At 43.7% G+C, this 26,439-nt stretch overlaps 1 protein-coding gene across 1 annotated transcript in view; it reads right to left on the minus strand.

Annotated features, from left to right (window-relative positions):
* Positions 1-26,439, minus strand: part of KIAA1958 (KIAA1958 ortholog) — a 57,195-nt gene that overhangs the window by 15,042 nt on the left and 15,714 nt on the right. Inside the window, exon 2 of the mRNA XM_040089330.1 lies at positions 6,585-7,846. Within this exon, the coding sequence (XP_039945264.1) occupies positions 6,585-7,734 (1,150 nt within the window). The 5' untranslated portion in view covers positions 7,735-7,846. The remainder of the gene's footprint in view (positions 1-6,584; positions 7,847-26,439) is intronic.

Consider the following 26,439-nt stretch of genomic DNA (forward strand, 5'->3'; position numbering starts at 1 on the left):
ATCTCAGTCATGTTGGTTTGCAAAAGTTATTGTTTCCTACTTCTCACTTGTGCATCCTATTTTTTGTTTTTCTGAGATTTGTGTTAGGGTAATGGGGGACAGGCTGTATTTCTGGGTCTGAAATGAACAGAACACAACTATACATTGAAATGGGCTGTGTGTCTTCTGGTATGACACACTATCTACCTTAATACTATTTGTACTATGGTACTTTGAATAAAAAATATATCTTTAAATGAAGAATTAATAATTATCAGTGATGCAATTCTTCTATTCAGAACTCTAGTGAATCTTCTCAACTGTTTGCCAGATGAACTTGGCATGAACTTGGCATGCTTTACAAAATGAATCCTTAAAAGCTGCTGGGGCCTGGCTGCAAAAGTCCTTTTCTTTCCCTCCTAGCTGCAGGCAAATAACATTCACAGATTGCATGGAAACGATCATTCTTTCACCCTCCTCTCTTTCAGATGATCAATAGGCTTATGCACGTTTTATTGCAGGAATCCAACTGAAAGCCCATCCTCAAACATCTTGCATACCAATCTACTTTCAGTATGAATACTCATGAATGGTTTCCTCCAGGAAGCGTGTCTATCTGTATCTATATCATCTATACCTATATATCTCCATTAACACTGCTGCCAGGAGATGTCTCTTTGTGCTGCAGGTAGTTTCACTCACAGGAGGTCCATGCTGAAAAGAGGAAACAAGCCCTGACACCAAGGAAAGCAACAGTCTAATCTTTTGCAGGCATAGCTGTTGTGACAAACACTTAGTATTTAGGACAACCTCTAGATGACAAACCCATTGCTGATTATACAAAAAGGCTGGCATGAGCTTTCTGTTTCTGAAAGGAATTTTCACTAAAGAAAATACATGTGAAATTCTGACAGGTAATAGGTACATTTCGTAAACACAGTGAAACTCTAAAAATATTGTAATAATTGATGAGTTTTCAGTTCTGTGCTCTCCTGCAAAAATTACTACCTTGATAAATGCCTCTTGTAGGAACAGCTGTATAAACAACTCTTGTATTAGAGTTGTTAAGTACTATGGGTTCATTTATTTTTAAAAAATTTGTCATGCTGCACACCCAGATGATAAAAGCAATTACACGACTGCTCTACCAAGGCTAAACTTGTCATCTTTATGCTAGTGTCCTGCTTTTAAACAGAACTCCCTTGTAATACTGTAAAGATAACTAATCATTATCTAGACCTGTAGTATAAAGATGTCTAGCTAGACTTCTAGAATACAGCCCCCAAAATATTAGATTATAATTTAACAGCATTTGAATGCAGATAATTGAAGGAGGAAGGGGGCTCGCAAATCACTGCTGCAAGATCAGGTGATTAATCAAGTCAATAGCTTCCTTTTTCTGATGTTTAAAAGTATAATGATGTAATTTTATTATTCTAAATAAGCCAGGCCCTAGCAACTTTAAAAAAGGCTATACTTTTTGTAATTATGTATCTCAGCACTTATTATTTTTAGTCCATCGTCTAGGTCAGCAATAGATATCAATTATGGGACCTAAAGAGTCACAGTGGACTCTGAACTCTTCAGAACAACACAAAGACTCCTACATATATTTATGTCTCACCCCTACATATATTTAAGTGCTCACTTGACCACATTCAACAGCATATGTCCCTGGAGATAGGCTTCAAGCAGTCACTTTAGCCAAAACTCATACTTTGTATAAACTATATGTAAGCTTACATACTTTGTAAGCTATAAATACAGAGACTAATCAGCAGGTATTTGAGTGCTCTTGGAAGAACTTAATTTAAATAAGAGTTTTGTAACTTTCTTTTTATGTGATTATTTTTCTTGTGCTACTTTCATTCTTGGCACGGTTCCACCTGCCTTGAAATAATGACAAAAAGGATTAATTTTGCTGCTTGGTATGCTTTATATACACCCCTAAAAAGGCATTATTTTTTTCTTGTTTGCACTTCTTTGGAATGTGCGAGGCTGACACCTTATTTTACAGATAAACAGTGATTTAAAAGTTAGAGCTAAATCTAGTCAAAACTGTCAGTTCATAAAGGTGTGAAGAGACACCTTTCACCAAAGTTATGTAATGTTTTGATGCTCATCCAATAGTTCATAATCCACAAATCTTATATAAGGATCTTGGTTCACATTTAATTTAAACTCACACAATTTTAGACACTGCAGACAGAAAGAAGGGAGGAAAGGGAGAGGTCCCACTTGTTCTGATTGCAAAGAAATCTTAAAATATTCCACTAAGAGTTCTACATCAATATCCAACAAGCCCCAGTAGCACTCCATTTTATAATGGCCATGTTCAGACAGAGAGTTATATGAACACCTGTAACCTACAGGGATGTCCACACTGAGAGCAGAACAAGAGTCAACCCTTGTTAAGTCCCGGATGTGAAAGGCTGCAGTCCTGCTTACACCTTTCTGTGATGAGAGCACAAGAAAAGATCTACATCTTTGCCTGAGTTACCAGGCTAAGTTGACTACCTGGCACTGATCTGGAATCCTGACATACCAGTTACAGAAAATAAAATAATTGAGAGTGTCTCAGAGCAGAGAAATCACAGCCAGGAGGGCTAAGCACTGCCCTCAGCACAGACCAACATCCACCACAGTGCACATTCAGACATGGGCACTGTTTGATAACCACAATGCCAGGACAATAAGCAGCACTCTGACTATGAGAGGAGAGGTGCTTATGGACAAAATCTTTCCCTTCCAGACTCTGAAAATGCCTGCACACGTAAAACAAGCAGTCAGGCAAGTTCAGTAACGAATCTACATAAGAAGGCACTCTGATGGTACACACAGAATGTAATCTGCCACACCTCTGACAAAAGCATCAAACCCCCGCAGTCAATACATTTAGATGATTTTTTATTCTGCATCTCTGCTTACTACTCTGCATTCTGCAGTCTGTACGTAGAAGTTGGATATCTTTTTTTTATCATGGGACTCTTTGTTCCTGTATTTATAGTGACGCACCAGCGTTGAATCAGAAATGTCCTGATCCACTGTCTTGTTAATACGAAATGAATCTTCACCCTCAGTCTTTAAGAGGAAATTGAGTATTCTTCATAAATTCTTCAGCAATTCTGCTTACAAAATAAATCCTATGGCTCTCAGAATCAAAACTTGTGTTTATGCAAAATAAGCTCCGCCCTTCTCTGAGCAAGTCTCCCTCCATGGCCTCCTGCAATAACACCAAATCATTTCCATTCCTGGTTTCAGACATCCAAATGTCACTAATTGCTTTAGCTAGGCTGCATGTACGACAACCTAAAGAATCAAGTTTCTTAGTCATCTTCCATCTCCACTGATGTGATCTACCTTGCCCTTCCCGGTTCTAAACCAGCCCACGTATTAGCAAAAACATAGGACAGAAGAGATGGTTTGAGAAGTAGAAATTGCAGAAATTCCCTGCTCTCCACTATTGCAAAAATGTCTCTCCTAACACATGCAGGAGAAACTCTCAGTTTCTCCAGCATTAAAAAAGGACTAAATAATACCTACATGCATTCTTGAAGGCTTTGCTATTAGAATGGTAAAGTAAAATCTGAAAAGTCACAGATGAATGTCCACTTATTAGTGATGAAATTTAACAAAAAATAATTCAGTATATTCCACAGTGCTTAGATGGACGTCTAAACACAAAAATCAGTGTTTATCCTAACCGAATCTTCATTGGGATGCCACTTCTCTTTTGAGACATGAAAATATCTTTGTAAGGTCCCTGCTTACACATTCAGTTGCCACAGCTTAATCAAAGAAAGTAAGTGAGTTTTAAAAAAAACATGTTTGAAAGATAGACTAGTCCAAAAGCATAATGTGGCTTAAACTGGCCTAACTAACATATATTATCAAAATTTTGGATTTCATGGATAATCTCACTCAGAGTTTCATGATCTATGGGATTACCACGCGTGGAAACTATTAGCTGTGTCTGGTACAAATGCAAGGATATGTCACTTCAACTAAAGCTCAAGTAATATTTCTTGTTCGTTGGATTGCAGACTTTAATCATAACTTAAATAACACCTTAGTCCTGTAGACCTTGGACCTTATACCACCAGTTCTAATGGGATCAGGAGCAAGGCTTCAGATATTGGAGAGGACAAGGCAGAATCTAAATCCTCTGCTCACTTTCAACTAAACCTTTGTTTAGTCAAGCAGGCACCGAGTCTATAAATTAATAAAAGCTCTAATAAAGGCTTTCTGATATAACTAGGTTTTTTTACGTCAGAATGTAAAAGAGTTACATCTGTCTGTTTAGGACAGAAAAATTTTTACACAGTATAGATAAACAACCTCTTGTCATTCGATATTGCTCTAATTTTATCTATCATGCACCACTTTCAGTACATCATCCTTTATTAGGAGACAATCTAACAAAATCACTGTACAGGAGCAAATACCCTCATCTAGTCTTTAATCAAACCTCCACATTTTACCTACAAGAATCTGCTGTGTATCTGTAATAAATTCAATTTCCAACATTTCCCAACTTTTTGCAGCTCGAAGATTTAACAATGCCAGCACTTCTTTCCCAAAGGAGAAGGCTTTATGGAAATGGGGGGCTTTGCCCATGTATCAAGTTTTAGTCATATGTCAACCACTTTATCCTCATTAAAATGCCACAACCTCTGAGTAAAATAACAGCACGTGACAGCAACACTTGAAGAGAGGTATTGTGTAATGCTTCTTTGGAACAGCACAAGAAATGTAACCACTGAGAATACAACTGAATAAACTGGAATTTGGACAGCACTCTGAGAACCCCATCATTGTCTATCCAAAAAGCACTCATAGGTTCTGGGGGTTAATTTAGGCAGTGGGTGCAATCCCACTTTGCCCTCAAAGTGAGACACTAGACACAGACCAATCCTTCTTCTTGAAACTATATAAATGTGAAAATGTCATGCTGTAACCATTCCTGTAAGGTTTACTGCTAAGCAGTAACAACTGCTGACCTTGTTTGGCTTCTGAGGACCTGGCAAAAACAGTTTAAAGGAGCTTGGATTTCTTTAATGGATCTGTTTAAAGTAATACACTCTCCCAGATAACACATACCAAATCTGGAAAAAAATCTGCTTAGGTTTGTCTTCCATTGTCCCAGATTGCAAGTCTGAGACTGAGTTAGTTGCAGGGGCAGGTTGGTAGAAACCAATAGCAGTTATAGGTCATATACCGAGGAAGGCAGAATAAGTACATTTAACACACAATTTGGGTTGAGTGGCATCAGGCTTCCTGCCTTTCTCATATTTAGCAGAGCAGACTTGGTTACAAACCAGATGGAGTTTTGCAAGGGAATTTCCATAAGGGACGTTACTTGACAGAACTACTGCAAAATAACCTGTCAGAGATGCAGTCATGCAAGAAATGGGTCCCAAAGAAGAATTTGTTTTGCTGTTACTGAGACAATTATCATCCTTTCAAATTTCTAATGCTTAGTAGAGTTTTACTTAATAAAACTGTGTAATTAATTTTGTCTGTTGTTTTACATGGCAAGAAGATCCATAGGCTTGCCAGATGATAGATGTACTAGTGTGCAGTCAAATTTCAGGATGTTCAAGTTAAAGTCACGGGTTTTAGCTCTTACAGTACCTGCCACAAGGACTGCATATAGGCAGTTTTTAGCCCTTTCACTGTTTGTTTGTATTCTGTCTGACCAGGCAGACCAAGGCTGAACTGGCAAGAGAGTAGATGGAGAACTTGCACTTGACTTGTCTCCTCCTAGAATGGCACCACTAAAGAAGAAGCTGGAAGAGTGAGAACTGTCTGTGCTCAGATCCATAAGAAACTGACAAGTCTGTTCAAGAAAACCGATTTCCACCTCCTTCCGAAGACCTGTGGCTAACAGTAATTCTGCACATGGGATAATCACTCAGCAGAAGTCAGCTGTTTTAACATGCTCTTTATCCAGTAATGTTGATCTGTTTGTGCCAATTCTATGTGCTTTGGCATGACATGAGAAAAATTATGGAATGTATGAGAACTTTCACTGGGACAATGGGAAAAAAAAAAAAATTTATCATGGACTAAAGTCTTATCCATTTCATGGTAAAGGTTGTACTTCTTATGTCCACAGATTGCTCCAATTTACAGGTAATGATTTACAGAAGCAAAAACCTCTCTCCTGGTACCCTCCTTTGCCTTTCCAGGTCCAACAGTACTCATCTGAAAAGGTGAACACAACATCAAACTCCCCAACTCTAGGCTACACTGGCTGAGACCATTTCTTCCTGGTTTATCAAGAAAGTGCATGGCCTGGTTCATGTCCCCCGTGACCCATGCACACAGAAGGTCTCTACATGCTCTCTCTCATGACACAACTGTACCCAAAATGGACCTTAAGAACCATTTTGCCTGTGGCTGCAGTACACTTTCTCATGTGCAGATGCTTAGTTGGGGTATTCTGAATCATCTCCCAGGTGTATGCGGCTTCTATACCTACTGACTTATGTGCCAGCAGGACCCTGAGGCAATGCAGCACTGATTGTAGTACCCTCACTGAGACAGGCCTGGGGGCCATCCCAAAAATGCCACCACCCCTCCACTCCCGCCCAGTGTCCTACCTGGCACCAGCTGCGCCGCTGCCTCAGGGGTGGTGGTGGGTGCAGTGTGGGGCTGCTGCTGGCTGGAGCTGACCTCAGGCTCAGTGCTCACCGACGGCGAACTGGCCACCTCACCACCTGGGGCCAGCTGTGGGACAGACGGGAGTGTCTCCTCAGCAGCCGGTGGCTCCTCCTGACCAGGCAGCTGCAGGGCTGAGAGGGGGATGCTGATGGGTTTCCCAGCAGTGGTGATGGCATTGGAGCTGGTGGCTGGCACCTGCAGGGCAGCCACAGGGCTACCGCCTGCTGCCCGCGCCGGGGAGGCCAGGGGTCCCCGGGGTGGCCGCTGCGTGGCCATGCGGGGCAGGCCAGGCGGGGAGGCGCAGGGGCGCTGCGGGTCAGGGTCAGGGCCTGCGGCCTGCTGGGGCACAGTCCTAGTGGGTCCCAGGCAGGAGGGCCCAGGCGGGGGCTGCAGCTTGGGCTTGGACATCTGCGTCAGGGCCAGGGCTGGTCCATCGGTGCCAGCTGTCAGCTCCGCGTTGGCCACTATATAGTAGTCCTCAGGGAGCTCCTGCTTGATCTTCTTGAGGAGCACGTCACCACCGCCCTCGTCAGCGGGCTGCGCCTGGGCCTGGGCAGCGGCAGCCAGCCGCTTGCGGGGGCCAGTGGGAGCACGGTGCGGGTGTGGCTCGAAGTCACTATCCTCGTCAGTGACAGAGGACTCACAGACCATGTCGAAGAGGGTGGCCTCATCCTCATACTCCTCCACAGGCTCGCCCAGTTCTGATGGCTCACTGCAGTAAGAGAAGTCGCAGGAGTCACGAGTGCGAGTGCAGTCCAGCTTGGCCTTCCCCGGCCGGCCTGGGTACCGCTCCAGGGGGCTGGCCTGAGCCTCTGATGGCACCCCTAGCATGCTGGGGCTGTCTGAGTTGAAGCTGCGGCTGTCCTGGAAGCAGACACGCTCCTGGGAGCCGGCCCGGCAAGTGGCAGCCAGGGGCCAGTGGTAGGCATGGCCAGCACTACAGCCCCACATGGCTGTCAGGTTGCCGTGGGCCCCCTCGGAAAGCAGGTGCTTGAGGTTGGGGATGAGGCTGCAGATGGTCCCATGGCTGTGGGCCCAGCTCACCAGCTTGGAGAGATTTTCGGAGGAGGTGTGAAGGCAGTCCTCCATGGCAGAGGATCAACAGCGCCTGGCCACTGGGAAGTCAGCTAAAGATACGGGTCAGATCACAGGGTCCTGGCACTGATGGTCGTGCATTGCCAAGCTCATATTTACTTCTCACCTGCAGAGAGAGCAAAACCCCACTCTTGAGCACTCCCAAAGCATGACCACATTTGCATGGGAAAATGAAACATTTGTACACTGAGCTAAACTCATTTCACTTTTATCTCATGCCCTCAAAACTACACCTGGTTTTAAGCAGCCTCATTCCTCATCCTCAGAATACCCCTGCAATGTAGAACTGAAGAGAAAACTGCTTTTCAAACAAGTCAATTCAGTATCAGTGGCAAAATTATTAGAAGCTTAAATCTCTGACAAATACAAAAGCAGGCCAAAAAATGGTGGTTGTGTGTTCATACCTAGGAAATTAAAATAAAACAAAATCTTGGAACATACAATTAATCTTGAACACCAGGGTGGCAATCAAGCACTAACTTTTAATGGATCTGAAGAAATGAAGTTTTACATAATTTATGCACATTTCTCAACTGAATCAAAAATCTCCTTTTCAACTGAATTTAAGAGGTATCAAAAGGAAGGCTCAAAACTTTAGTTTTCAGTAAAAGGAATAAACAAACAAACTCACTTTTCACTGTTCTATACTGATAGTCATTGGTTGCTCAAAAGCTTAAGAGACTCTTAAAGGACCTGCAAGACTTAAGGCATAACCTTACTTTAACTTTGAGACTTAACATTTTGCTTTTTTTCATATTGTCTTTGTTGAGGGTTAAGTCTCCTGGAGAATTTTTTCCCCCTCCCAAGCTGCTAGGAGACTAAGTGCTGAGTGCTTAACCTGGACAAAAAAACTGATAACTTAGTTTTTGGGGGAGGGAGAAAAGCTCCCGGAGAGAGAGCTGAGGGTGGGGGGATCTCGCGGTTCTTTTTCTTCCGGGGGGGAGCACCGATCGGGCCACGGCTGCTGGAGTCCACGGTTAACGAAGGAGTCTGGTCCTGGGAATTCTACCATCTGTTGGAGTATCCAGGAATTCGGAGTTTCTTCGCTGTCCTGCTGGATTTTGGGTGAGACCGGGTCCCGCGCTGCGGCTTCTCCGGCACTGCCACCTCTGCCTGCCGAGGACACCCCTGCCTGCGGAGGACAGCCCACCGCGCCCGGCTTCCAGCCATCAGCGCCGGAGCCTCCACCGTTTGCCCTCGGGGTTCTTGGTTCTGTTCTACTATTGTTATAATTGCTGTTGTTTTTTTGTCTGTCCTGTTATATTTACTAGTAAAGGACTGTTATTTCTTTTCCCCATAGCTCTGACTAAAAAGTTTTATTTTTGATTTTCCAAATTATAATAACACGGAAGGAAAGATTCAAATTCCTCACTTCCTAGAGAGGCCTGCCTCTCCATAGCAGACACCTGTCTTTTCAAAACCAAGACAGAATTCAAACCAAGACACGCCCATATCGTGGGGCATTGAGAGAAAAAGGAATAACAGTTCTTAAGTGCCTACATTGCTGTGTACTGGATATCATGTGGTCTGGCTTAACCTGGTTTGGGTGGCATGTGGTGGTGGCCGTATTTCTCCCATTTGCAGGCCCTTTTCTAAACATGGGCCCTGTAACTAAGGTTACTGTGGCTGTCATCCATTTTGCTATATGGGTTAACGAAGTGAGGAAATCGTGGATTTTTAATTTCCTCTGGAAGGCAGGCACATGGATTCAGGGCTATCATACACTAACTGTGTGTTTCTGGAGTTACTTTAACAACGGTACCTACTGTGAAGAAATGACACCGGGGGAAATTTTTTCACAACCCTTCACCCAGCTCTTTGGGCCTACCCCACCAGTCTTTGAAGGGTTCAAATCTCTGAATGTTAATGACATCATACAGTGGCTGGTGTTGCTGGTATGCCTGTTCTGTTTAGCATTTAGAGATAAGGGGAGACTGACCTGGATAACCACCCTGATACCTACCCTAGAGAATAAGGATACTGCCCCACAGCCTGAGCCCGCCCCACAGCCTGACCCTGCCCCACAGCCTGACCCTGCCCCACAGCCTGAGCCCGTCCCACAGCCTGACCCTGCCCCACAGCCTGAGCCCGTCCCACAACCTGACACTGTCCCACAGCCTGCCTCAGGAATAAACCACCCAGATTGGGTGAAGGAGATCCGTGAGATGGGCCAGATGCTGAGGGAGTACCTTGGGAAACCCTCCCCCTGCCCCAACAAAGGAGAGTCTGATGGTGCAGCAGCAGAACCCACAGACGTTACAACCGTCCAGGTTCCAGCTGAACCACAGGGGCAGCCACAGCCAGCAGCAGTGGCCCCTGTGGAAACAAAGAAGTATAAGGTGAAATCAGAGCACCCAGGCAACAAGGATAAGAAAGGAGGGCCCTCACAACCCAGGGAGGAGTCAGAGGTTGAGATCATCACTGAGTCCCTAACATATGAAAGTCTCCGTAATCTGCAAAAAGATCTTGCACGGCGGGGACGTGAGGCTTATACAGCCTGGTTACTTCGGGTCTGGGACCTTATAGGTACAGGCATGCAACTACATAGTAGTGAGGCAAGGAATTTGGGACCCTTGACCCAGGACTCAGGTGTGAATCAGGTATTCATAAGGGAGCCAGGGCCCCTTTCCCTTTGGGAGCGGCTTTTAATGGGTGTACGGGAGAGGTTTGTCCACAGAGACAGAATGCAGGAGCACCGTCATAGAATGCGCTGGAAGACCCTTGAGGAAGGGATCCAACAGCTGAGAGAAGTGGCAGTATTGGAGGTACTCTTTGGGAGAGGTAGACAGCATGATAATGACTCCGACAAAGTCAGGTGCACAGGGCAAATGCTGTGGAATCTGGCAACTCTGGGACCATCTCAATACGCCACATACATTGCAACAATTCATCCTGATAACAACCTAGAGACAGTGGGTTCTGTAGCCAACAAGCTCCGAAATTATGAGAGTATCATCAGTGGCCCAATGCAGGCTCAGGTCTCTGCCGTGGCTAAGGAACTCAGAGAGGAGATAAGGGAGAAGATGGAGGAGGTGACAGAGAAGATGGAGGAGATGATGAGGAGGAACAGTTCCCATGTGGCACCTGTGCGAGTTACAGGCCCCAGAGTCAGAGCTCAACAGCCCCCAGCTAGAGAGAGAGGGTACACCCCACGAGCTGACCTGTGGTACTTTCTGCGTGACCATGGGGAAGACATGGGAAGGTGGGATGGAAAACCCACTTCTGCCCTGGCAGCACGGGTGCGTGAGCTCAAGGAGAGAAACACTAACCGAGGGGGTTCCACTAAGATGAAGGTAGCCTCGACATCGCATGACCAGGCTGCCAAGTATTATAGAAGTGAAGATAATATGTCAGATCCCCGTAAAGGAACCTCTACCATGTATGCCCAGGAGGGAAATCATGACCAGTGCTAGAAGAGCCCTGCCTCTAGCCAGGGAGAGGCACGGGAAAACCGAGTCTATTGGACAGTGTGGATCCAATGGCCTGGCACATCAGAGCCACAGAAATATGAAGCTTTAGTTGATACTGGTTCTCAGTGTACCCTGATACCATCAGAATATGTAGGGACAGAACCTATTTCCATTGCCGGGGTGACGGGGGGATCACAGGAATTGACTTTGTTGGAAGCCGAGGTGAGCCTGACCGAGAAGGAGTGGCAGAAACATCCAATTGTAACTGGCTCAGGGGCCCCGTGTATTTTGGGCATAGACTTCCTCCAGAATGGTTATTTACAAAGACTCTAAAGGACTCAGGTGGGCTTTTGGAATAGCAGCTGTGGAGGCAGAGGGCATTAAGAAATTGAACAGCTTGCCTGGACTGTCGGAGAACCCATCTGCAGTAGGACTTCTAGAGGTAGAAGAGCAACGAGTTCCAGTTGCCACCTCGACGGTGCACCGCCGACAGTATCGGACAAATCGAGATGCCGTGATCCCCATCCACAAGATGATTCGTGAGCTGGAGACCCAAGAGGTAGTCAGCAAAACCCACTCACCCTTTAACAGCCCCATCTGGCCTGTGCACAAGTCTGACAGAGAATGGAGATTGACTGTGGACTACTGTGCCTTGAACGAAGTGACTCCACCATTGAGCGCTGCTGTGCCGGACATGCTGGAACTCCAGTACGAGCTGGAGTCCAAGGCAGCAAAATGGTACGCCACAATTGACATTGCTAATGCCTTTTTCTCCATTCCTCTAGCTGCAGAATGCAGGCCTCAGTTTGCTTTCACCTGGAGGGGCGTGCAGTACACCTGGAACTGACTGCCCCAGGGGTGGAAACACAGCCCCACCATCTCCCATGGACTGATCCAGGCTGCACTGGAAAAGGGTGAGGCTCTGGAGCACCTACAGTATATCGATGACATTATTGTGTGGGGGAACACGGCAATGGAAGTGTTTGAGAAAGGAGAGAAGATCATCCAGATTCTCCTGAAAGCTGGTTTTGCCATCAAACAGAGCAAGGTCAAGGGACCTGCCCAAGAGATCCAGTTCCTGGGAGTAAAGTGGCAAGATGGACGGCGGCAGATTCCCACTGAGGTCATCAATAAGATCACTGCAATGTCCCCACCAACCAGCAAAAAGGGGACACAAGCTTTCCTAGGCGCTATAGGATTCTGGAGGATGCACATTCCTGAGTACAGCCAGATTGTGAGCCCTCTCTACCTGGTCACCCGCAAGAAGAACGATTTCCACTGGGGCCCTGAACAGCAACAAGCCTTTGCCCAGATCAAGCAGGAGATCGCTCATGCAGTAGCCCTTAGCCCAGTGAGGACGGGACCAGATGTGAAGAACGTGCTCTACTCAGCAGCTGGGAACAATGGTTTGTCCTGGAGCCTTTGGCAGAAGGTGCCTGGGGAGACTCGAGGCCGACCACTGGGATTCTAGAGCCGAAGCTACAGAAAGTCCAAAGCCAACTACACTCCAACAGAGAAAGAAATCTTAGCTACCTATGAAGGAGTTCAAGCTGCCTCAGAGGTAATTGGCACAGAAACACAACTCCTGCTGGCACCCCGACTACCGGTGCTGGGGTGGATGTTTAAAGGAAAGGTTCCCTCCACCCATCATGCCACCGACGCCACGTGGAGCAAATGGATTGCCCTCATCACTCAGCGCGCCCGCATTAGAAACCCGAATCGCCCTGGGATTTTGGAGATAATTACAAACTGGCCGGAAGGTGAAAACTTTGGTCTCACAGATGAAGAGAAGCAGGAACAAGTGACACGTGCCGAAGAGAGTCCGCCATACAACCAACTGCCAGCAGAAGAAACACGCTATGCTCTTTTCACTGACGGTTTCTGCCGCATCATCGGGATGAACCGGAAGTGGAAAGCAGCTGTATAGAGCCCCACACAAGTTGCACAAGCCACTGAAAGAGAAAGTGAGTCAAGCCAACTTGCTAAACTCAAAGCTGTTCAACTAGCCCTAGACATTGCAGAAAGAGAGAAGTGGCCAAAGCTCTACCTCTACACTAATTCGTGAATAGTGGCCAATGCTCTGTGGGGTTAGCTAGACAGGTAGAAAAAAGCCAACTGGCAGCGTAGGGGAAAGCCAATCTGGGCTGCAGATGAGTGGAAGGACATTGCCACTCGGGTAGAGAAGCTACCTGTCAAAGTCTGCCATGTAGATGCCCATGTCCCCAAGAGTCAAGGTAATAAGGAGCACCAAAACAATGAGCAGGTAGATCAAGCTGCAAAGATATAAGTGTCAAAGATAGACTTAGATTGGCAACACAAAGGAGAGTTGTTCCTAACTCGATGGGCCCATGATGCCTCAGGTCACCAGGGTAGAGATGCCACCTATAAGTGGGCACAAGACTGAGGAGTGGATCTAACCATGGACAGTGTTTCTCAGGTTATCCATGACTGTGAGACGTGTGCTGCCATCAAGCAGGCCAAGCGGGTGAAGCCCCTGTGGTATGGCGGGCGATGGTCCAAGTATAAGTACGGGGAAGCCTGGCAGATTGACTACATCACCCTTCCCCAAACCCGCCAAGGCAAGCGCTATGTGCTGACCATAGTGGAAGCCACCACTGGATAGCTAAAGACCTACCCTGTGCCCCACGCTACTGCCCGGAACAGCATCCTGGGCCTTAAAAAGGAAATCCTGTGGAGACATGGTACCCCTGAGAGGATTGAGTCTGACAACGGGACTCATTTCAAGAATAGCCTTATAAACACCTGGGCTAGAGAACATGGCATTGAGTGGGTGTACCATATTCCTTATCATGCGCCAGCAGCCGGGAAAGTTGAACGATGCAATGGCCTGCTTAAAACCACTTTGAAGGCACTGGGTAGGGGGACTTTCAAGAACTGGGAGAATAATTTAGCAAAAGCCACCTGGTTAGTGAACACTCGAGGTTCTACCAACTGAGCAGGCCCCGCCCAATCTAAGCCCCTGAGAACAAGAGATGGAGATAAAGTTCCAGTAGTACACATGAAAAAAATGCTGGGAAAAACTGTTTAGATTAATTCTGCCACCAGCAAAGACAATCCCGCTCCTGGGGTTGTTTTTGCTCAGAGACCTGGCTGCACATGGTGGGTGATGCAAAAGGATAGTGAGACCCGCTGCATACCTCAAGGGGACCTTGTTTTTCGGTGAACACTGTGACTGTGTCTGTATTTATATTCACATGTATATATATGTATATCATTTAAAGGTTTAAATTCAACATAATAAGTTGGTGTGGGAAAAAATTCGAGGTGGATAATGTTGAGGGTTAAGTCTCCTGAAGAATTTTTTCCCCCTCCCAAGTTGCTAAGAGACTAAGTGCTAAGTGCTTAACCTGGACAAAAAAACTGATAACTTAGTTTTTAGAGGAGGAAGAAAAGCTCCCAGAGAGAGAGCTGAGGGTGGGGGGATCTCGTGGCTCTTTTTCTTCCGGGGGGGAGCACCGATCGGGCCACGGCTGGCTGCTGGAGTCCACAGTTAACGAAGAAGTCTGGTCCTGGGAATTCTACCATCTGTTAGAGTATCCAGGAATTCGGAGTTTCTTCGCTGTCCTGCTGGATTTTGGGTGAGACCGAGTCCCACCGCTGCGGCTTCTCCGGCACTGCCACCTCTGCCTGCCGAGGACACCCCGTGCCTGCGGAGGACAGTCCACCGCGCCCGGCTTCCAGCCATCAGCGCCGGAGCTTCCACCGTTTGCCCTCGGGGTTCTTGGTTCTGTTCTACTATTGTTATAATTGCTGTTGTTTTTTGGTCTGTCCTGTTATATTTACTAGTAAAGGACTGTTATTCCTTTTCCCCATAGCTCTGACTAAAAAGTTTTATTTTTGATTTTCCAAATTATAATAACATGGAAGGAAAGATTCAAATTCCTCATTTCCTAGAGAGGCCTGCCTCTCCATAGCAGACACCTGTCTTTTCAAAACCAAGACAGTCTTTTTCCAACACCTAAATCACGATTCAGTTCAAGAAAAACTTTTGCCATTTTCACCAAAACTATTTAGAGATTTGCAGTACAAGATGACAGCAAAGTCTGCATGTCTCTCTTTTTATACACCTAATGACAGAGAAGCCATCTCCAGTGTCCTGAGACAGCTAACGTATGTATGAACTTCTCATTTCCACAGGTCTGTTTAGAGGCTCTCCCTAACCCTCTCTCTACTGTGCTTTGTGAACATGAACTGCAAGTCTTGGAGTTCCTGTTGTTCTCATTTCACTTTTGATTTCATATAGGCAGAAAAGCCCATTACATTTTTCCCAGACCAAATGGAGCATTCATGGCAATGTTACACCTAATTTTATTCCTTGTCCTCTCCTGCACAAACATTTTAAGATGCAAAATGAACTGCGTCAAGGCTCAAAAAGACAGCCACATGGTGGCTACCTGTCCCTGGGGAATGCTTTCCCTAAATTCAACACAAATTACTACCTGCCTACCGAGTTGCTCCTCCATGTCACCTGTCACCAGTTAGCTGCAGATATCTGTATTTGCTCTGTGCCAAGGGAAGTGAGAAGGCTGTGTTTCAATGATTTTGCATCTTGCATATCCCTGCCCACTCAATCCCATTCACGAGGCAACGGCTGGTCTGTGGAAACCAAAACTGGAAATAAAATAGACAAGGACTGCCTATGATTTTCCCCACAAAGCTCCTCCCAGGTTTTACCATCCCACCCACTGTGAGTCTTTGGTGGGGTCAAGAATGGAGCCAGCACGGGAATTTCTAAAAACTTTGCAAATTTCTAGGTACTTTTTTTAATATCTTTGAAATTAAGCATGGAGAGAATGAATGAAGAAGAAAAAGCACATAATTAGGAAATAACTTTTGTAAAATTCAAGCTTGTTTTTGCAGTAAAGACTTAAGCCAGAGTGAATGCACAGAGAACAATGGCTACTATAACCTGAATTCCAGCCAACATGCAAGCAGAGATCTAAGAGCATCACCTGCAACACAAAGCTCCTTGCACGGCCAGAGTGCATCTGTGAAGTATAATAAATGCAGAAGGTCCCCAGTTTGCAAGTCTTTTAGGCACTGGAGAAGACCTCTTTCTTCAAATATCTGAAACTTGTTTTATGTTATATTTCGTTATTTGTTTTAAAGCTTTTAAAGATCACTCTTAACAGGGGTCAAATCCTGGGGCATCCGTGTTTCTTCTTGGAGCCATCTTCAAGGATATTTACTTACAACATACCCTGCCAAAGAAGAAACACCAAAACACAGGAGGAGGAACACCATACTCAAAGCAAGGCAAAGAAGACAACCTGGCAAATGAACAGGGGAAACGAGCGAGAGCTAAAGTGAGCAATATGGTCAGAAGCCGCATCAGTGTAAACCTTGTGTGGTATCGTGGAGCTACTCAGTTGCAAGACAACCAGGAATGTATCTTGGGAAGACAGAAAGCCTTACTTGGCTGAAGGACTGCTTTCCCCTTAAAGAAATGAGATCAGGTCAGCCACATTCTGGCTGCCATGGTCAGGACTGTTTGTGCAGTTACTCAGAAGCACTGTGTCTTCAGTTTGCCAACTGCAAAAGAAGTTGCCAATGGCACCTTGGCAGGAGGGACTCATGCTGCGGAAAGCACAGAATATGCATCATTATGTCCCTGATTTTCTGAAGACTACCTTGTATGCTCAGTCAGACAGCAGGATCCTAGCTGACAGTCTGCTCTTGTTTTCTAAATCACATTTCAGAGATTATGTAAGACCCTCATTCAGACTGGCAAGATCTGATAAGATGACTCATGCTTAATAACCTGGTAACACAATAACTCTGAAATCATAAAGTAACTAGAAAAACATGATGTAGCTTCAATGTCATCTACACCGGTATTTTAACTGCATTACAGAAGCCTTAATCTTCCACAGCACTTTTCTGCAGTTCAGAGCCTACAGATATCTAATTATGAGTGAAGGACGTCTGGGTGCTGGAAATTCACTGCAGCTATCTGGACCCTCAAGGAAGTGTCAAATTTTAGGGCTTTTTTAGATTTTACAACCTCATTTACAATGTACCACTACAACGACTAATGTGGACAGAATGTGTGCTGTGCAAGAAAGTGATATTATTGCAAAACCATGCCTTGGGATCTGTTAATGCATTAAGGGGAACACTATTTGATTTTAGAAAGGCAGTATTTTCTGTATCCAGAACCAGAACTTTGCCATAGTAGATCCATTTGATGACCAAAGGGCAATGAAAAATAGGAACATTTAAAGAGTAGCCCTCCTCCATGTTCTAAGATGGGACTTGGCTTAGCTACTTTAATGCAGACAAAATTCTTCCTGATTTTGCACAGAGCAAGAGGCCCTTTGTTATGATGCAAGGGAGATGCACCAGGCAAGTCCCAGGAGCAATAGCAGTTGGTACCTGTCCAACATGGATCTCCTCTTTTATCCTATGAAAAGAATGAACAAACACCACTGGGGAGCAGAGGTCTAGCTACCTCAACTACATTTCCTCTTTTGACTCCTTGCACATGAAAGTGATAGACGAGTTTTGGTTCGGACCTTATGGAAGATTCCTCAGGACTGAAAACGGAATTCTGTGATATAGCTCCCTCTAAAAGGAGGGCAAGAGAGGTGAGAATGCAGTGAAGGAATTGAATGCAAAAAAATGGGATGATGCAGAGGTGTGGAGTGGAAAGTGGATGTCCTCCAGCAGAGTCTGTACACTGTAACATGCACTGACAGCTCAGGGAGGTTGATGCGTGCATTTTGTTGTAAAGAAGGAAAAAAATCTTGCTGGGATTCTGTCCACTCACAGAACCCCAGGTAGTTAGCAATGGATTGCCTTCCTAGGGTAATCTTATCTAAGCTGATTCACACTAACTTGCATCACACATATCTATGTTTGAAATTCTAGTACCATTACTGATTATTAGTACTTCCATGCTGATTTTTTTTCAAGGTGTAGTGGATTATGTAACCTAGAAATGTGTATTCTATTTCATCTGTTGAAGGCTGTTTTTTTAAGAGATGTTTTGTCTTTCTCTCGCTCCTCCAGGCATGAAGGAGGAGGATGCCTCCTGATAATGGCCCAGCTATTAAATCCAGGTGGGGCAGTGTTTCTTATCTCTTTCACCATTCCTCCATCCTCCAGGGGGACATCTTCTGATAATGGGCCATTAGGGCCCACCAATGACACGACACATTCCATCATCCCATTGTGAGATGCTCCACACAGTGGGGGAGGAGCCAGCTGCTCCTAGCTAGATAAAAACTGGGACTGAAGGACACAAGGTATCCTGTTTTTCCACTGGATGTCCGGAGGAAAACCGGACCCATCCTGCCACACTGGACTCTCTACAGGATCATCTCTACTCAGCAGAACCACATCTGTTACTCCAGGAGGACTTACTTGGACTGCTTCCAGCACCCTGACCACCAGGGTGCCAGGTCATATCCCTGACTCTGTCAGGGTTTTTGCCAGGATTCTTGTTTGCCTCCTTGCTTGTATTTTTACTACTACTACATTTGTATTTTCCTTTTTATTTTTAATATTCCTGGTAAAGAACTGTTACTCCTATTTCCCATATCTTTGCCTGAAAGCCCCTAATTGCAAAATTATAATAATTGGAGGGAAGGGGGTTTACATCCTCCCTTCCAAAGGAGGCTCTAGTTTCCCCTGGCAGACAACTGTCTTCCAAAACCAAGACACAAGGGAACAACATAACCAGAACTACATTAACAGTCCTCTTGGGACATGATGTTAAGGCTGGTACGACTGAAAATTTTCTAAAAGTTCAAGATTCTCAAGTATGAATACAATGCAAAGTTTACTTCTGTTAATAATAAAAAATAATTGTTCTCAACAGACAGCTATATAAAAAATAAACCCTGGATCCTAAAACATTAAAAGACAGGTGTAAATAACTCTGCATTTACTTTTTTTAACATAGCATGGATTTCAAACTAATCTTAGAGCAGCTGAAACCTGACTTTTAAGTGTTTTGATGGAGAAGCAATGTTTTGTCAGCTTCTACATTAAAAAAACCTTTGAAAGCAGTTGGCCTCAGTTACACAAAGGGGTTCTTGGTAGGGAGACAGAAAACATGACTCAAGACCTCTTGATCATGAGACAAACAGCACGTTTTATTGTTTGGAACTCTCTTATATAGGAAGCTCAAAACTCCCTGTTCTAGACACTCCTTGGTCTAGGGCTTAGCCCTGCCCAGCTCCTTGAGCAGTGATATGTCTGCTCTTTGGACTGTTTATGATTGGCTGAGGTCTCTGCATGACCTCTCCTATTCACCTAGGAACTTCTAGAATAAGCCATGTCAGCCAAGTTTGGTCTGTTATGATCAGACTCATAATACCCAGCTGCAAAGCAGCTGTATATTGCTATAGGGCTCTGCTTTCTCATACTTCCAAAAGAAACTCGGAATATTTTAGATATTTTAGATATCTAAAAGGATATTTTAGAATATCCTCTCTGTTTTCAGTCTCTCCACCGTGTACAAACTTACTAGGCTATTACTCCATCACCATCTGTAGGGGAAGTATTGCTTCCTTTTTTGAAAGACCTATCTTTCCATACTTAAAAGCATTGTGTATTAAAGGTTTGGCCACCATAAGTGTAAGTATCCATCTAATTCAAGATTTTATCTAATGGACAATATTGGGGCTTCTCTTATTACTAGAATTTCTTAAGCCAAATGTTAACATTGATAAATGACTGAGGTCAATAACATCAGAAATCCAAGTGTAGATTCATTCACAGATGCAGATTACTACTGAAGTCTCCACAAAGGCCTGCTGCAGTTCCACAGGCCCCGCTAGCCATCAATCCAGGATCGCCTGTATACTTCTCTTTCACAGAGTAAGATGCTGCAGTAAATTCACCAGGATCTGCAGCCTTGCCCAGATAGCACCTGCAAATGCTGGGGGCCCCAGACATGCAACAGAGCACCCAAAATCACACCACTGCTAATCACCTTCTCTGCTATCTCCTATGAGAGGACTCCTGCTAACTGTGGAGTTAAAACTCAGCCTCTTAGTCCCAGTGTTTTGATTTCTTCACTGATACTGCTAAGGAGGTCATCAAGATGACAAAGGACCAGGACAGACAACCAAAACAGACCAGCAAACTAGAAGGAATGGGAATAGGTATGGGCATTTTCTCTGATTTTTGATTTCTGGAGTACAAAACTTCCATGTCGACTCAAATATTATTGAATTTACTTTCTGCTTGAAATAAAGGCTATAAAGCAAGAAGATGCAGAGAGGAAGAGAGAGAGAAAGCACTCAGAAAACAATGATATCTTATAGGCAGGTAGGCAGGGTATGAATCAAGTAGCTTACCCAGTTCACCATGGCGGGAAGGGGTTGACTTCCACCTCTGATACAAACTGCATATGGCTCCTTTTACTTAGGAAGAAACATTTTTAACTGTCTCTTCAGGAAACAAAAGGGTGTACATTACAGAGGAAAGGCTCACAAATCATGGCAAGTTCTGCAAGCCTGTGAGGTAGTTTGGCAATGTCACGTATTCTTAAACTAGTAAGTAATTTCTCCAGCTATGCTCATTTGTCACTTAACACAGTCTCCGGATGGTGTCTTCAAGGGAAAAAGAACCTCTCATCTCAAGAAAATCACTATTTTCAACTTATGTAAGCTTATGCTGTTTGTCTGTGATTTTAGCTCTGTAAGAAATAATTTAGAAATTAATAGGGGTACAGAGTAGGAACAAAACAAAACCTTAATGCTAATTTTCCACCTCCACAATTCTAGGATCCCAAATTTTACATAAATTCAGACATTTATGTGTAGCAAGTGCCATCCCTCTTGTGTGTCTCAGATATTTTTTGCTTTTATTTTGGACTTTCTGAAATCAGTAGGAGCTCTGCTGCTGAATAAGCAAGCTTTACTTTGAATTAACCACACTTACAATTCCTACCAATATCAAGCAGCACCAAGAATGCTTTCCTGAGAGAGGGGCTCAGAGGGTAGTAGAAAGAAAAAAACAAAACCAAAACATTTGTTTCTGGGCAAGTAATGCTGTACTTCATTCAGAAAAATGTCATGGTTGTCTGTCACATTTACTACACAAGGCTGCAGCTCCTCCTAAGTTGATGGTTAGCCTTCAGGATGCTTTCCTTGCCAAGTGTGGCACGCCTTCAGCTGCAGCTGTCATCAAGGCAAGCCAGAGCAAAGCAGCAAAACCTGTTTACTGGAGAAACTGCTTCAGCTGGCTGGGACAGCATTTGTGGTTTCCTCACCTTTTCATGTGGAAGACTATCATAGGATTAAGAGCCTCCCAAGGGCCTGTCTCATTCACAAAGTAAAATGATTCACTCATTGACAGCAGAATTGACTAAGCAACAGTTTGGGGGCTCAATCTTTAATCTGAATGTAATGCTACAGGCACCAATGCTTCTATTTTTATAATCCTTTTTCCCCAGCAACTACTAAACAGGATCTGTGTCAGCCCTGCTCTGGCTGAAGGGTCACAGAGAGACCAAAAGAGCACCAGGAGAAGCAGGTGAAAAGGGAGCAGAACAGATGGTGCAGCAAACCTGATCAGTCTGGGCAAGATCTTGTACACAAGATCTCCCCTATTACCTACACACCAAAGTCTCAATTAAGCTTCCTGAGACTGACCTGTTTCTCACTCTTTATTCCCCAGCCCATTGTGATTATTTTGATAATACCTCAGACATGTTAAATCTTTATCATGAATCTGTGACCAAGCCACCCCATGTGCTGGTGCTTCCCTGTCCTGAGTTTCAGTCCTCAGGAATATAGGCCTGATCTTGCTGTTCTCATTTGCAGTGTGTAGGATTATCAGAGAATGGTACAGAAATGCACAGGACTGCTTCTTCTTGCTGACGAAGGTTCTTCCTTCTAAGGACCATGTCTGAAAGGGAAGTGACCTTTCTACAGTTCATGACTGTATCTGCAAAGTTGCTGATTACCTCCAGCTCCAGAGAAGTCGAAGCCCTTGGCAGTGCTACGTTTCATCCTTTTTTACCCTGTGTCTTCCCCAAGCATGTCATAATGGACATGTTCTGCCACGCTCTTCACAGAAGCTCTGTAGCACTAATGTAGTCCTGTAAAATATCAACACTCCACACTACTTACAACAGAGTAGTGTACAGCTGGACCCAGAAAAGATTTTATGATTTTGAAAGCACCAAATGCTGCTTGTTCAAATCAGTGTTTAGCAAGTGCACCCCTGAAACTTTCTCTCAAAGCCTCAATGAAACATATCTGATTTTGTTAACAAAGATGCTTCTCACTGTGATCTGCAACAAATACCTGAGAGGTAGCATGGACTCTGTGGTCTAGCTCAAAAAACCTCTGTTCCTTCAGACTGACAAATGAAAACAATTCTAGAACTAGCAATTCTGCAAACTTACACACTGTTAGATGAACTGTCCAATGACTATTATGTAACCCTGGAGAAGCGAGCAGAAAGAAGTGCGGCAGAGCACACATATTCAGTCGTACTCATGTCTTCCTCCACTAGCAGCAATGGAGGTGATGTAGCAAGAATGATGATAAGTGCAAAATCCATCCTGGATTTCCAAGCACTTGGAAAACTGTATAACTGTGATTTGTGTGAATTTGGCTCTACCTTCCACTAAAGTTATAATGGGTCTGACACTGAACTTTTCTACATCTTCAAACAAAACCCATCCTTTTCATAAAGGATGCAAAGGCAAAATGTGTGTTCCCACATCTAATATTTTTAGTGTTGCACTGTTCTTCATTCCTTGAGTACAGGTAGGACCATTGTTGCACAGAAAGAAACAGCAGTTGTGGTGCAGCCAAGCTATCCACCATCAAATTTGCTTAGAAGAGCTTAATATACACTGGGGTGAAGACTTCACTGAGTGCAGTGGCCATTGAACCAGGTCCAAAATGTTTTTTTCTGTGAGGTTGGACTTGTCCAAGGAATAATGTCACTGCAGCCACTTTCCTTGATGGATGAATTTTGGACAGGCTTTGAGTTCACATTTTGTCTACCAAAACATAAAAATCAAAAAATAACACCTCTTGCTCCATTTTTCTCAACCAGTATCTCTTATAAGTGCTAGAAATTCTTGCCTCCACTTTTAATGAATCTAACATGTGTTTTATAAAGATCCAGCATCATCACTCAGAGCAAGCTGAGCAGGGTGCTGAGGTAACAAGAGCAATACAACTTTCCAGAGGGAAAAAAGGCAGCCCTGGTTTTGCTTTTGCCAGAAGTGGGTCTTGCAATAACCAAGGAGGGACACTCAGGTACACTGGTACTCAATGCAGAGCCTCTGGGGTAAAATCTGCTCTGGGAAGAGACAAAAATGATGGTGACAGGGAACTCTCCATCCAGTCAACACCTTAATAGTTAAACAGCTCTGCTGCAGCAGTGCCGGGGTGAAAACCTTATTTTTACAATGCCTCCCTAAGCTTTGTCAATATGAGGGTGAAAGGCGACATCAGTACAAACATGATAGTGACAACAATGTACACTGCTACACCATGCAACCAGTGCTACAAGAAAGAGGAGTCCTTGGGAAGATGGCTGTGCATCAGGATTAGTAAAACATAGCAAGTCAGTCTTGGTCTTCTGTCATATTTTATTATCTATGTATTCAGCAAAGACATTTTTAAAGAAAGAACACATCTTCTGGGAAAGCATTTCTGGTAAGTATATCAACAGTAAGATTTTAAGGTCCTGAGCACTTGAAAAAAATAGCCTATATTTTACTGCAGCTGTCAGGGAGCTTATCTATCATGGATTGGTTATTTTGTGTTGTTTATTAAAATTTGTTCCAAAATTACATCTGCCTTCACACCATTTCTCATGATGACCTGAGACAAAAACTGCATTACATCAGAGACAGTAAGGTTTGTCTCAGCTTGCAGTTCATAGTCATTCTTTAATGGAGAAATTGCATCCCATGTTTGGAAAATGTTTAAAATACATAATTTCTTGAGTTTACAACAAAGCGTGTGTACTCTCTCTGACTAGAATTACAATGAGAAGAATCAAACACACACAGCCTGAAGGCAAGATGTTTTTCCTGGCTCTTTGTCTTCCTAGAAATTACATTCAGAGAAAATCTGCATATGATTTACTGAAAAGAAAACAGGAATATTAACACTGACTTGCACAAAAATTATGAAGACCAAACTTCCCCATCTTCATAGAGGGAAACCAATGCCTTCAGTTCAAGCCCAAACAACTGTTCCATGCTATTCCTCACAATAAAACACAAGCAGCTTCTGTGGATGAAAGGCTTTACTGTGCCAGAATTGATTTTTAATTTTTTTTGTAGGATTTCTTTCTTTTCAGAGCTTTTCTAAACCAATTAAAAATTGGAATAGTGCTACTATAGCAATACTGAGAACATGCAGCTTTAGCCAAGAATTACTCAGCTAAAAAGTGCAAGTGAAATTACACTATTAACTACCTATGAAAAACTGAGGTTATTTCCTACAGAAATCAGAAAGATTGTAGAAACTCAGCATTTCTGTGTAAGGATGAAACTTCATTTCCTTTACTAGAATTTAAGGGTTTAGGTTTTTCCTTTTTTAACACAGAGGTGGTTTTGGATGTTAAATGATTCCTCAAGGACTTAATTCTCAGGAAGAAAACTGTCTTCTGAACTTTCTTTACAGTGTGCTTTTTGAGGTATCAACTATTATTGTTATCACCGAACTATTGGCATCTCTCTGAGGTCCTGTCCTGCAGCTGCTTTTTTAAATCTTTAAAAAAAAAATCCAGTCTCAGAGAAAAGAGTTGTTCTTGGCAAACAATTCTGAAAAAAAATACTAGAAACTTAAAAACAGTAGATTATTCCATGAACAGACTTGGATCCAACTGTGTTTAACAGATCATACACAACTGAGTCCTTAATAAAATTTCCTAGACCTGACTTTGACGCGATGTAGAAAAAACAGTGATATAAAAGCTGCCCTAGAAATGAGCTAGCAAGGATTTGCATTCAAATGTAAGCCAGATGAAAATACAGGGTAAAATCCTGTAGCTGACAGCCAGAGGACAAAAAGATTAGAAATGCTTCACTCAACGATGTACTAAGTTTCCTTTTATCCCTAGAAACGTATCTAGCTGTGTGCCTCTAACATGATATCACTGATCAGTTGAGATTAAATTGAAACTTAAACCAAGGTTTAAAAGAGATTTTGTTTAAAGATTACTGAGATGAGTTCCCTGAAAGTATGCAGAGATAGATGTCTCATGATGCTTACCCCCATAGAGGTGAGGGGTTGGTGGCAATCCCACAGGACAAGCAGCCTGACATACTATTCTCTTAATGGAGAAGATGGGGAATGGGACATCCAGAGATCTTAGAGAGCGAGCCTACCCAGGCCACTCTGCATGCCACCATGAAAACTTGCTGTTCTGAGTTCAGTGGGGCTAGAACCATAGAGGCTTCTAAAGCTGTACAGGTACAGCCCTTTGACATTGGCTGGCTCAGCCAACCCAGGCCTCAGTTCTTAGAAGCATTTATGTAATCAAAAGCACTGAATGGGATCTTCAGAGGTCTATGTAAACGAAACATCTTTAAAATCTGACCCTGAGGATCTGAAAACCTGACAAAGCTCTAACTAGGCAAGCACTGGAGCTTTGGCCAAAAGAACTAAATGCCTATTCCCAAGCAAGTACAGTTCTTATTAACATCAGTGCAGGATTTGGCATGCACAAAATACATATAGGGAAGGTGCATTTATTAAAAAAAAAAAAAAAAAAAAAAAAAAAAAAAAAAAAAAAAAAAAAAAAAAGAGAGAGAGAGAAACTCCAGAATATTCAACTGGCATGCAAAAGACTTTGGAAGAACTCTACCTATTATGGAGGACTCTTAAGTCTTACAAACTCTGTCTCATTTCATCTGAGAGATTCAAAACCCGAACAGTAGCCTTTGGAGAACTTAAGTTCAAAACAATGTGCTACGTACACTGCTGAATGTTTGGCAAAGTAGCCGAAAACAAGGCTGAATAAATCACAGGACCAGTAGAGTAGATGCAGGTGTGTAAGGAAAAACCTTCATATATGGTTGGATTGTGATAAATGTGCTAAAGTTAATTCGTGTTATCAAATTATAAAAGGTAAATGTTGAACTGTATAAAATATGAATGTTAGAAATGTGCTCAAATGAACATAAAGTAAGGGTAAAATGTAGAAACTAAAAATTAGAAAATTTCCTGGCTTGGGAAGCACAGGAGGGACACGAGGAAAGTATGATTGGAATTACCAGGGAGGGGGCCTTGAAACTATTGCTGCCGGGAATCCCTGAAAGGAAACAAAGAACCAC

This window comes from Hirundo rustica, chromosome Z, assembly GCF_015227805.2.
Source record: "Hirundo rustica isolate bHirRus1 chromosome Z, bHirRus1.pri.v3, whole genome shotgun sequence".
NCBI classification, from domain to species: domain Eukaryota; kingdom Metazoa; phylum Chordata; class Aves; order Passeriformes; family Hirundinidae; genus Hirundo; species Hirundo rustica.